This window comes from Rhinopithecus bieti, unplaced genomic scaffold (assembly GCF_001698545.2).
Source record: "Rhinopithecus bieti isolate Rb0 unplaced genomic scaffold, ASM169854v2 scaffold_6710, whole genome shotgun sequence".
Lineage (NCBI taxonomy): Eukaryota > Metazoa > Chordata > Mammalia > Primates > Cercopithecidae > Rhinopithecus > Rhinopithecus bieti.
Window position 1 is genome coordinate 438787 of NW_016805362.1, and position 12732 is coordinate 451518.

Here is a 12732-nt window from a genome sequence, read left to right on the forward strand (position 1 = left end):
ACCCGAAGGGAGAATTTCAGGAATGCCAATTTCCAAACAATCCTAAATGACAAAGCCAGCCTCTTACTTCTAAGAATAAGGACCCATATATTAAAAGAGCCAGACCTCTGAGTTTACAAATGTGAAAACTCAGAATGAAAGTCAACTTGAGTGGCACCCAATCTTCATCGCAGCTACCATTCTGCCACTTTGGCCTTTTCTATCTTACAACTTGACTACTCCAATTTCATCTTCATATACATATATATGTGTGTGTGTGTGTATTTTTTGAGACAAGGTTTCACTCTGTTGTTTAGTCTCGAGTGCAGTGGTGCAAACACGACTCACTGCAGCCTCAACTCCTGGGTTCAAGTGATCCTCCTACCTCAGCCTCCCAAGCAGCTGTGACTATAGGCGTGCGCCACCACACCAAGCTAATTTTTGTACTTTTTGAAACAGGGTTTTGCCATGTTGTCATGCTGGTCACGTTGCACAGGCTAGTATCTAACTCCTGAGCTCAAGTAATCTGCCTGCCTCAGCCTCCCAAAGTGCTAGGATTACAAGTGTTGAGCTACTGTTCCCGGCCCATCTTCTACAATTTTTGACCAATAAAATATTACCTCTGGATAGTGAGAAGGTATTTCGCTGGGTCCCTGAGTTGTAGACAATTCAGACAGTCTCCAGGAAAACCTGTACCTGGTCACCCCTACGCCTTCGGTTCCTTTCCTCTTACTCTGTCAGGCATTTAAGGTCTGAATTTTTGAAAGCGTAGTCACATTTGAAGAAGTGGAAGAAAACAGTATCCAGAAAATAAAATTCACATAATTTTGAGCCTACATCGAGAAATGCAACATGTGAACCCAAGGAGTGAGCACAAAGAATAGAAACAGCATTCTGGACAGAACAGGGTCTGAGCAGGCTTGTTTCTGAGGGTTAGTGCGGGCATGAAGGGGTTTCCTTGTTGTCACAAACAGTTCAGGAGTGATAACTAATGTATCCTTTCCCACATTAACCAATGTATCTTTTCCCACATTAACTAAGGTATCCTTTCCCACATTAACCAATGTATCTTTTCCCACATTAACTAAGGTATCCTTTCCCACATTAACCATAACTAATGTATCCTTTCCCACATTAACTGATGTATCTTTTCCCACAATGCATCAGTGTTTCAGTGTTTTTCTTCACCAAAAATTATGCTGTATTTAAAATACAAAACCAGGCCAGGTGCAGTGACTCATGCCTGTAATCCCAGCACTTTGGGAGGCCAAGGCAGGAGAACTGTTTCCTCAGGAGCTGGAGACCAGCCTGGGCAACATGGCAGAAACCTCATCTCTATAAAAAATACATAAATTAGCCAGGCGTGTCCCAGCTACTAGGGAGGCTGAGATGGGAGGATCATCTGAGCCTGGGGAGGCTGATGCAGCAGTGAGCCATGACTGCCACTGCACTCCAGCCTGGGCAACAGAGTAAGATTCTGTCTCAAAATAAGTAAATAAAATTTAAAAACAAATGAAACCCACAGTGATCTCCTTTTCATGGGGAATCTAAAATAAAGCCAAACTCACAGAAACAGAGAGTAGAATGCTGTTTACTAGAGGCTGGGACATGGGGGAGAGATGTTGGTCAAAGGCACAAAATTTCAGTCAGCTAAGAGAAATCAGTTCAACTACTAGTTAGTTCAACAGTTACGCTAAGTACAACTTAGTAACTATACCTAGTCAATAACAATGTGCTATATACTTGAAAATTGCTAAGAGTAGATTTTAAGTGTATTCTACATACACAAAAAGTAGGGGAGGTAATACACTAATTAGCTTGATTTAGCCATTCTACAATGGAATTTTTATTTGTCAATTAAAAAAAACAAGAGCACAGTGTTTCACGAACGTTTTATGCACCAATTCTTCTCCTGGTTCCCTAAACACTTATGTATTCTCTTTCTTACCTACAGAATTATTTAGCAACAGAGAGGGAGATGGGGTGTTAATTCCATTTCACTGACATCACAAATGAGGCCCTGAATGTCAGTTGTGTCAAGCCCATGGAGTGAGTGGGCACTGTCATGTGTCCAGAAACCTAGGGCAGGTCTGCGCTGAGCAAGTGCCATTGCCCACTACCTATTTTTCTGGGAGGTATTGCCAAAGCACTGCACTGTTCTTAACAGCAGAGATTGCTGGCTAGAGCTGATCTGGGCAGGCTCTATCTTGGGAGTGCTGGCTGAGTTTACCAGGCACATCCTCAGCCTTCAGGCCACCTGTCTTGTTGGTCCAGGTAAAATATGCAGGTCACAGATATGGACTGATAGTCGCACCCACTGGAAAAACAAAGAGGAAACAGAGAACTACAGTCAGGACAAAGAACCCTTGGACAGTTCACCAAGCCCTGTGGCATGACCAGGACAACAGGGATAGTCCCATCCCACAAAGGGAGAGAGAGAGGAGGCGCCGGGCAGAAGAGCTCCGCTGGCTGCAGGCTAGGCTTGGCTTGGCTCAGCCCAGCCCAGCCTAGCCCACTTCCCTGTCTGTGGGAGCAGGTGGCTGCTGGCCCCAGGTCATGGAGCCTGGAACGTGCATGGGGCTGAGGGTAAGAGCTGTGCCCCAGAGAGGGGGCTGGCATTCATGGTGTGTGCTCCATAGCAGGCTCAGCCACACTCTTCCCTTATCTGTTACTAGAAAGGCTGGGCAGGAAAGGCATGGAGAAGGAAGACCTCTGGCTCCTGAAGTCCTGCTTCCCCTCATCTCACAGGGCAAGCGAAGGACCACCTTCCATAGACACGCTTTCCCTTCTTGCCTGGTGCTCTTCCCCACTGACCCCAGGGCCATCAGCAGCATGGCTCCTAGGAACACAGTGCCACGTATGACCACACTCCTCCAGCCCCTTGCCTCTCCTGTGTCTCGTGTCACTTCCCTTAGGCTGTGCCCTGGCACGTAAAGATGCTCGCAACAAGTGCCAGACCTGGAAGTTGCCCCAGGAGCAGGTTGCCTCCCATGGCCTCCTCAGTTAGGGCAGGAGACTGAGCTGAGCTATCAAGGGGCATTCGTGGACCAAGCCAAAGCCCAGAGCGTAGAGCCCAGCTCTCCTTTCAGGGCCCTCACCTCCCCAGCCTGGCTCTGGGAACTCCCCTGGCAGCTGGAAGCCAGTATGTCTGTCAAGAAGGCTGCAGAGAGGATGAGGCAGCCCCAGGAAACCACAAGAGTAAGTCAGCTGTTCTAGATCAAAGGTGATTCTAAAACCCAAAAACTCTGATGCTTTGGGCTTTCTGGGGTTTTCTGGGGTGAGGAGGGCCCATTTTTCTAAAGCTATCCTGGCAATTACCCCTGGAGGAATCCCACCTGTCAGGCACAGGTGATATATGCCCTCTTTTCTCTAAGTCAGTTTGAATTGTTTTTTTTTTTTCTACTTGCAACCAAAGGTACCCAGGCTGACGCCACAGGCAAAGCCTGTCTAAGGATGTTCTGGGTGCAGCTCTGCTCAGAAACACCTCTTTTGGCCCCAGGCTCCTGGTCACAAGCCTTCACCTGCTCACACAAACTCCACCAGTCACTGGTTTGGGGGTCCAAACACAGCGCTCTCACACAGGGGCCAGAATGCCAAAGGGACGGCCTGCCCCTCACCCCCTGCCCTCCCCGGCTGCCTCTCGCTCACCCTCTGTGCACTCCTGGCTTTTCCTCCTGCCACAAGAACCTGGTGCTGTGAGGGATGTTCCTCACTCCCCCAGATGGTATCTTAGGGCCATTCATGAAAGGCAATGGGCAGTCACAGGATCCTCTTCTGAAAGAGGCTCAGCTGGGAAGTTCCACGCAGGGTCTAAATGTGCGCAGATGTTCTCCCTAAAGTAAAGCCAATAAAGCCAACCTCTCCCGCCTTCTTCCTGGAGGGAAAATACTTCCAGACCACTGTAGGCACCTCCCTTTAATGCAGAACAATGAACAATGTGCAGCTTCCACCAGGGGCCTGGATAACTGGCACAGAGGAGCCACCGTGAGAGGCTGGAGCCCCTTGGGTGTGGGCTGTTTCTCAAGTACACAGACCCAGATCTGAGCCCCATGAAGGGTGGTGCTGGCACAGGACTGCGGCAGCAAACTCAGCTCCTCCTGGGTGGGCAGCAACAACAGACTGTGCCTTCCCCTGCCTGATTCTCTCCCCAGCAGCAATCGGAGAGCAGCCCAGGTATTTTCTAAATGTCAAGCTTCAACCTAGACCAATAGCATCTGTAACCATGAGTCAAAACATAACATTACAAGCCCAGCAGTCACGGGTCATATCCCTGCAGCCTTGAGTACAATCTAGCTCATCTCTAGGGCTCTACATTCAGGCTTGGATGGTTTTAACTCAGGCCAGTCTCAACAGGTGTCGGGTACCTAGAGCCCGTACATTTGTCCAACCACCTCTGGGCTTGCTGGACCTCAGGAGGGGTCAGCTTTCTCTGAAGACGGCTACAACTATTTTCCACTGGGGCTAAACACAGTAAACACCCACCCTCCTTGGAACCGACCTCTAGAACATCCCTAAGGAGCTACATGGAGACAGAAAGGAAAAAAATACTTCAAAGCAAAGATCCATGGAAGGGCCTGGGCCAAGGAGGCTCATTTTATTCCCAAATTAACCATCCATTGCATTTCCTCACGGGAGAAAGAATTTGCAATCTAAGCTGTTTCACCACGTGGGAAGAGGCCTCTGATCTGAATTTACCAAATGATACGTCCACCTACAAACATTTTCTTTTAGCGCACTGAAAGTTAAAGGGAAAAGATTAAAATGACTACCTGACTTACTTTGAATAATGACTAGCCGCAAAGACCTAAGTGATATTTCACAAATGATGTGCTGGGGGATTTAAAGCCTCTGTTATTTCTAAAATCCTGATGTTTCCAGTTCTAACATCCACAGACTCTGGAACTCCACAAACACCTTGGAGTAAATGAAGCTGGAATGTTGACGGTAAACTTGGCCCAGCAGCTGGCCTGAGTTCCTGGCCCCATAAGGACACAGAGCCACTGTGACTGCCTGTCAGCAGGGCTCCGGGAAACCCTGAGCAGAGGGGCCACCCCACCCTGCCTCCACCCCTCTACCTCGGCCCCCCACTGCCCTGCCCAGAGCCCAAGGCTTCTGTTTTAGGCAAGAAGAGCTGCATCCATTCACTTCCATTTAAGGAGAAAGCAGAGGAAAAGGCAAAAGCAGAAACTTAGAGGAAACAAGACCTTCTGAATAAGGAGGCAGACAGGTACAAAACCTGCAGGGAGGCCCACCACCCCCACTGGATTTATTGCACACCCACGGGGTGTACTGTACTAAAGACCCACCTTCCTTTGTAAAAGACCCACTGCTTTCCTTTGTAAAGGCTAAAAATGCAGGAACAAAGGTAATCTATTGCTCACAGCCACATGCCAGCCTCCTCACAAGCCCTGCAGCGCTTGCAGCAGACTCCTGGTCTACCCAGCCAGCAACTTCCTTGGGTGGAAGGAGATAAAGGCAGGAAAAAAAGAGACCAGCAAAGGGACAGAGCAGAAGATGCCCGCTGAGGGGAGTGGATGGAGCGTGCTAAGTCTCTGAGGCCAGACAACGTTGTGTGTTCAAAGAACTGACAGGCGACCAGAGCCCTGGTGAAAATCAGGTGAGGGGAGGAGGGGCGGGAGCCAGGTGGCAGGGCCTGGAGGTGCTAGCAAGGGGTTTGGATTTTAGACTAAAAGCAATGGGAAGCAGATACAGGTTTTAACCATGGAAGTCCAAGGACGTGGACTGTTCTAGAAAAAAGAGAGGTGAGGGAAAAAGGAAGATAAGACTTAATTACCACAGTCAGGCACAGTGGCTCACGCTTGTGATCCCAGCACTTTGGGAGGCTGAGGAGGGCAGATCATTTGAGGTCAGGAGTTCAAGACCAGCCTGGCCAACATGGTGAAACCCCCATCTCTACTAAAAATACAGAATTAAAACCCTGTCTCTACTAAAAATACAAAACTTAGCTGGGCACAGTGGCGTGCGCCTGTATTTCCAGCTACTTGGGAGGCCAAGGCAGGAGAATTGCTTGAACCTGGGAGACGGAGGCTGTAGTGTGGCCGAAATCATGCCACTTCACTCCAGCCTAGGGGACAGAGTGAGACTCTGGCTCAAAAAAAAAAAAAAAAAAAAGACTTGATCATCAGGTTTCTGGTTTGAGCACCTGGGTGAACGAGATGCCAGGTGTTGAGATGAGGAAGGGGGGGTGGGGCTGGGTTTGTTTAAAATGTACATTTGTTTTGTTTTGAGAGGAAGATGGTCATCAGAGTTCTACGTTGGACATGTTGAGCCTGAGCTATCCAGGAGAAATCCAAGAGGAGATATGAAGTAAACAATTGAATTAAGGCTGGGCACAGTGGCTCATGCCTGTAATCCTAGCACTTTGGGAGGCCAAGGCAGGAGGATCCCTTGAGCCCAGGAGTTCAAGACCAGCCTTGGGCAATATAGGGAGGCCCTGTCTCTACAAAAAATTTAAAAATTAGCCAGGCATGGTGGCGTGCACCTGTATTCCCAGCTACTTGGCAGGCTGAGGCAGGAGCATCACTTGAGCCTGGGAGGTAAAGGATGCAGTGAGCCGTGATTGTGCCAATGTACTCCAGTCTGGGTGACAGAGTGAGACCCTGTCTCAAAAAAAAAAAGGAAAATTACAGTGCTCAGATGAAAGGGAAGGATATAAATTGCGGCATTATCAGCACATATTATATAAGTCCATCAGCATAAATGAGATGTCTTAGAGAGAGAGAAAGAACATAAAACAAAGACTGCCAGGCCAAAGGGGACATAAGTCTGAGCCCTGTACCAACCATCCGTATAACCAGGAATCAGCAAACTACAACCTGCAGCCTGTTTTTAGAACTAAAACTTCATAGAACATGTTTTCACAGAACATGGATTTACATGTTGTCTCTGGCTGCTTTTGAACTGTAACAGCAGAGATGTTGCACAAAGACTGAATGGCCCAGAAAGCCTAAAATATGTACTATGAGGTCTTTTATGGAAACTTTGCTGACCCCTTAATTTGAACCATCCAGAGGACTCAGTTTCCTTATCTATAAAAATCACCCACCTTGAAGGATTAAGGGATATAGTTATTTCTATAATGAAAAAAACCTAGCGCACAGACATGGTACACAAGAGTTTCTGCTGAATCTGAGCCTGCTCAGCGGGCTTTTCACTCCTGGTTTCAACACTGCAGCATCAGCTCTGTTTCCATATTTGGCAATGGCGTTTAAATAGCACACACCTGCACTCCAGACACAACTGCTAAAGTGAATTTGTAAATATAAACAGAAATGCCATCTGAGCTACTGCTTCCAACACAGGATAGATATGTGTGAGCAGTTCTGACTCAGTCAGTTCTTTGTAGCCAACCAGTCTCCCCTAAACCCCTGTCCAACCTGAAACAAAAGCATCGGTCCATGAACAATTGGTTTTCACAGAACAATCGCTTACAATGCCTAAGTCCTCACCATTAATCTTAAAGGGAAGAAACAGAATTGTTCAGCATCGCTTGCTTACCCCAGAACACTGCCCTAGCTTGGGTAAATCCATTTGGCAAGAACAGCCAATCATGTTTCAGAATAAAGTTGTTTCCTAGGCAACCAAAAATCTAGCCACAGAAACAGGCTGTAGACAGTAGAAAGAAACACAGGGATGGGAATGGGAGGGTCGGTGGAGAAGAGTGACCCAGAATCCACTGACCTTGATCTGATGTTCACCTGCAGTGCCACACTCAATCAGTATCCAAGTCCTAGCTGTTCACCCTATCCTCGACAGGGCACCCTGTCCCAGGGCCCCAGCATGGCCCCTTGGATGACTGGTAGCTACCTGGAGGACCTCGGAATATATTTGCCTTCAGGCCACCTAAGAGAAAGCCTCCAGGCAAGTACCACAGAGAAGATAGTGAAGGCCCAGGATCCTTACGAACATGGGCACAGGGCCACACTGGTGATATCCAGGAATAATGGCAGGGAAAAATGCACCCGAGCTTCCTTTGGGACTCAATCTCCCCCTCCCACTCTACAGATAATTTTGCAGCTTATTCTATTTTAGGGGAGAAAAAACTCTATTGTGTCCAACAGTAATATTCAAAGTAAAATTTCCCTCCAGGAACTCAGAAACTGACTGCAACCCACATTAGGAATGCTGTCATCTAAGCTAAAGGATTTAGCCAAGGGCTGTCTCAAGAAACAAAGCCTTGAAAAAGATCTATGGCTGGGTGCGCTGGCTCATGCCTGTGATCCCAACACTTTGGGAGGCTGAAGCGGATGGCTCACTTGAGCCCAGGAGTTCGAGACCAGCCTGGGCCACATAGCAAGGCCCTGTCTCTACAAAAAAATTATTTAAAAAAAAAAAAATTAGCTGGGCATGGTGATGTGTGCCTATAGTCCCAGCTACTTGAGAGGATGAGGTGGGAAAATCCCTTGAGTCCAGAGGTCGAGGCTGCAGTGAGCTGCGATCACACTGTTACATATGAGCCTGGGCAACAGAGTGAGACACTGTCTCAAAAAAAAAAAGAAGAAAAAAAAGAAAAAGATCTAATGAGAGCTGAAGAAAGATTCCTGCTTGGAGCCCCAGCAGCTGTTCCTGGCCTTCTGAGTGACGGACAGGCCGGCAATTTCAGGCACAGGGCATTTCCACTTTAGCAGCTTTCTGGCACTTATGTCTTTCTCCGAGTCTTGACAGATGTGGCATCTCACCTCTGAAAAACCCTGCGAGGCAGGAGGGGCAGGATCGGAGTCATCGGATTTCCTCTACAGCTCCCAAAGAAAAGGTCAGGAACCACATGAGGTTAAGGGACCAGAACCCCACTTCTAACCACAGATGCGTGGAGAGCTCCAACCTCTCCACCTACTGCGGTGGTACCCGAGATCCTTCTTTTGCCTGGCCTCTCTCCAGCTACATCTGATCCCACCCACTTCTGAAATCTCAGCCAACTCATCAACTTCCCCAAAGTAGCTCCCAATCCAGTGTTCTTGTCTATCTTGGCCAATGCCACTTCTTTCTCTTAGTTACCAGGGTATGAAACTTCCACTTTGTACTTGCCACTGTCTCTTCTCTTCCCTCCCTGATCGCGTCCATCACAGAGCCTGTTGCTTCCTCCTCCATCGCTTCTCTCCCATCCAACCTGGCCCCTCTACTTCGATCCATGGGTCTACAGAGGTATGGGTTTCCATATTTGTGATTTGTTTTTCAGAGACGAGGGACGTGCTCACTTTGAGAGTAGGGTAACAGTCGGGACAGGCCGACTTTGCCAACAGAACCACCACTTTTGCTCTCTGATGATAGTGGCCCCCTGGGTGGTTTTCAGTGGCCAGGATGTGGGGATTTGGTGGAAGCTGAGGGAACCCCTGAAACAAGTGTCTCCAACTACACAAAGGACAAAGTACCTAATGCTGCCTCACTTAGCAGAAGCCACAAGGGGCTGCCACAGACGCAAAGGATGAACAGCAGGTCTGATCGATAGCTGCAGACCACATTTACTCAAAGTACTTCCTGTCCATTCCTGTGTCTCCTACCATCCATACTGAGAAATCAGTGTTTTCTGTGGGAGAATTCTCCCTCCCCTTGCTACCCATGTTCTATTTAGAAACAAATGGCCACTATTGCTACAAGAACTTCTTTGCCAGATAGAAAGGAGCAGTCAGAGAAGTGGCCAGCTGTTTCTCATGGACAGGATGGAGGGAAGACTGAACCAGCTCATGGCTTCTCAAATTTTGAGATGCCTACAAATCACCTGGGCATCTTTACAAGTCCCTGGATGAAATGGAGATTCTGATTCAGCTGGTCTGGGGTGAGGTTTGAGGCTCTGCATTTCTAGCAAGCCTCTTCGGGAAGCGGATGCTGTCGTGTGTGGCCCACCCTGGGAGTAGCAAGGAACTGGTCACCACTTGCACCTTCATCCTCAGGCTTCAATCCCCAGTCCCATGGGACTTCTGCTGCTCCAATCTTGATGCTTGAGTTCTCAAAAGGAGAGATAGAAAACTCGCTTCCTCCCTACACCAATGCACTCCTGCACAGAATGAAGCTGTCAGCTGGAGCTACGAAAGCTGCCCAAAGGCACCCCAAACCTGCAATTGGAAGGAAGGAAATCTTAAAGCTAAAAAAAAAAAAAAATCCTTCAGTCACTTCCAAATCCTCTATCTTTTGATTTGATTTCACTCGCCATGGCCCTCCTTAAGCCAGTCTTTCACAGGGAACCAGCCGAGAAAAAGGGAAACATTCACCCTAGATTCCGGTTGTCAGGAGCTGGATCCCGCGGCAGGTGCTCACCCTGTGTTTGTCACCATCCCCGCAGCCCTGACGGCATCATCTTACAACGCAACCTCTTTCCTGCCATGGACCCCACACTCTGTTGCTATCTTGTGTATTATTCACATGCATGCATTTTTAACTGCACGGAAATACATACTACCAAGAAAGACCTGCGTCTGGGCAGAAAAGAGGCACTCTCTGAATATATATTTTTAAAACCTCTAGACTGGAAAAGAGCACATCTGTAGTAGAAAAATAAGCCCCAGTTATTCAGAGAGCAGAGACGGGTTTTGAAGAGGACAGATGCTAGCAATGGCACTGGCCCCAAACACTTCCTCTCTCTCCATTTTTTTAGAACAAAAATGTTATGGGATGGAGGGTGGGATTTTGTGAATGAGTGAATATACTATCTTAAAGATCTATATTTAGAGACATTTCAGAGGCAGCAGTTCTAGGGAGAGAAGCCTCAGGCGGGTGCATATGGACCAACTCAACTGTGAAAATATTTGATAAGCAGCTTCCATCACAATGTGGTCATTCAGCCTGAAATTTTATTTAAACACCACTATTCCAGTGGGCAGAACCTTAAGGGACCTTATCCAAAAAGGCACAGTTACCTAACAGAAGCTCTCTAAACTCAGCCCTCACCTGACAGAATACTGATCATTTATTAAGTCAGCTGAGAAAGAGGGCGGGGATGTTAGGGACTGGCGAGCTGAATTTCCAATGACTGAGGAGCACACTTTCCCAAACGTACAGTCACCTTGTCCTTTCTGTTTCCTAAGCTCTTTACTAGATAGGTCTGAGCTGTGAGAGGTCTAAGCTGGGAGAGCTAGCCAGTGCCTGTCACTGATTAACTCAATTCCACTATAGAGACTTGCAAAAAATAGGTTAAAATGGTTCTTTTCTGCCTAGACTCGAGTTGTATTTCCATGCACCTAGCAATACTACACGTGCATGAGAAACAAGGCAGGCACAGCACAAGGATCCTGACACTTAAAAAGAAAATTCTCAAACACGATGTACCTCCACTGTAAGACAATGCTTTCTCAAGCTACAGGGGTGAAGACAAATGATGGGTGCACACCTGCTCCGAAGAATGATTCCCTGCTAAATAGCTGGAGCCCAGAAAACCACAAGGCTCAGCCTAGCATTACATCACCACGCCGAGCCAGCTCCTCACTGAAGTCCAGGGGTCGGGGGACCACTGAGGAAGTCCCCCACCTCGGGGCCCCATCCCTCCTACAACACACAGACCAATCAATCCCCAGCATCTTTTCATCTACATATCCATGACTCTTAAGAACCCATCACTTTACTACCCCACCCCAAGTCCCCAGAAAATACTCTTCTCTGAAATAGTCTTCTCTCTGGAAAAGGTGGGGGGAGGCGGGGGGCGGGCAGGTGAGGCTGGGAGGTCCACTTTGGATACAAGCCTGAGTTGCTGAAATGCGACCCAGCAGGCAGACCCATTCAATAAGCCCCATCCTCCAAACATGCCTGGGTAGGTAATGGAGACGACCATAACAGAAATGTGAATTCTAATAAACACTCAGCCAGGATAAAGGCCACTTCTGAGCACGTTAGCTCTGTGGTTGAGAGAAAAGATCGGATTCCTGGATCGATGCACAGCCAAGCACCGCCTCCACCAATGACAGGACGGTTCGGCCCTTTACTAATAATAGCAAGCGGCCTTGTCCTCGAGTGTTCACCAGAGTGAGTATGTGGATGATGCTTAGGCTAACTGGACGGAACGTCCACCAGAGCACACCACGCTATCTGCCCAGCCACACGCGTAGCTGCCCGGAAACTGGGCTGTCTCCCCGGGCTCGGAGCTGCCACGCTCACGGGTTCTTCCTAGGAGGAGGCAGTCGCTGATGCCTGGCTGTTCCCTTGCAGGAAATACCACTGTGCCGGGGGTGCAGAGGAAAGATGCTGACGGCAGGAGAAGCCCCCGACCATGCACCCACTGCTGAGCGACCAAAACCGAATTCCTGGGAATCGTTTCTCCCCACAGCGGTAACTCGGGGCTACCAGATGCTGCTCCCAGAGCAGTCACCAGGTAAAGCCCTGCAAGGCTGCGGAGAACCCTAGGCCAGCCTGGGCTCCAGACTGCACAGGCATTAGGAAAGGCGACACTAACAAAGCCCGGGCATCCTCTCCTCCTCCCCGGGAGGCTCGGGGCGGCCCAGGCAGAGCACTTACATTGCCTCGGAAGCCTCCAGGTTCAGGTCGCTGGCTGGGGCTGGCTGCAGGGACTGCGACCCTCCCATCCTCGCTGTGCCCTGGCGTGCAAGCTAGCTGCGAGTGGGGCCAGCGTCCTGGCGCGATTCCTGCAGCCGAGAGCCGGGGCGGGCCGGCCGGCGGCCGGGGTTGCTGCACTGCAGAGGGGAGCAGCTGCGGGCATCCGTGGCGGCGGCGGCAGGGAGCTGCGACTCGCGGCCCGAGCCGGGGCCCGGGGGGCGAGCGCCGCGGATGTGTGCGCGCGAGTGTGGCCGG

The 12732-nt window shown here is 49.2% G+C and overlaps 1 protein-coding gene across 14 annotated transcripts in view; it reads right to left on the bottom strand.

The window, feature by feature from the left end:
* The window catches only part of TACC2 (transforming acidic coiled-coil containing protein 2), a 263416-nt gene that overhangs the window by 75073 nt on the left and 175611 nt on the right, over positions 1-12732 (bottom strand). For 3 of the 14 annotated variants that reach the window (XM_017872257.1, XM_017872255.1, XM_017872256.1), the window contains exon 1: positions 12439-12721. The exons of the other annotated variants lie outside the window; for them this stretch is intronic. In XM_017872257.1, coding sequence (XP_017727746.1) covers positions 12439-12506 — 68 coding nt within the window. In that variant the 5' untranslated portion in view covers positions 12507-12721. Of the gene's footprint in view, positions 1-12438; positions 12722-12732 lie in introns of those variants that run through there. 14 annotated transcript variants of the gene reach the window in all.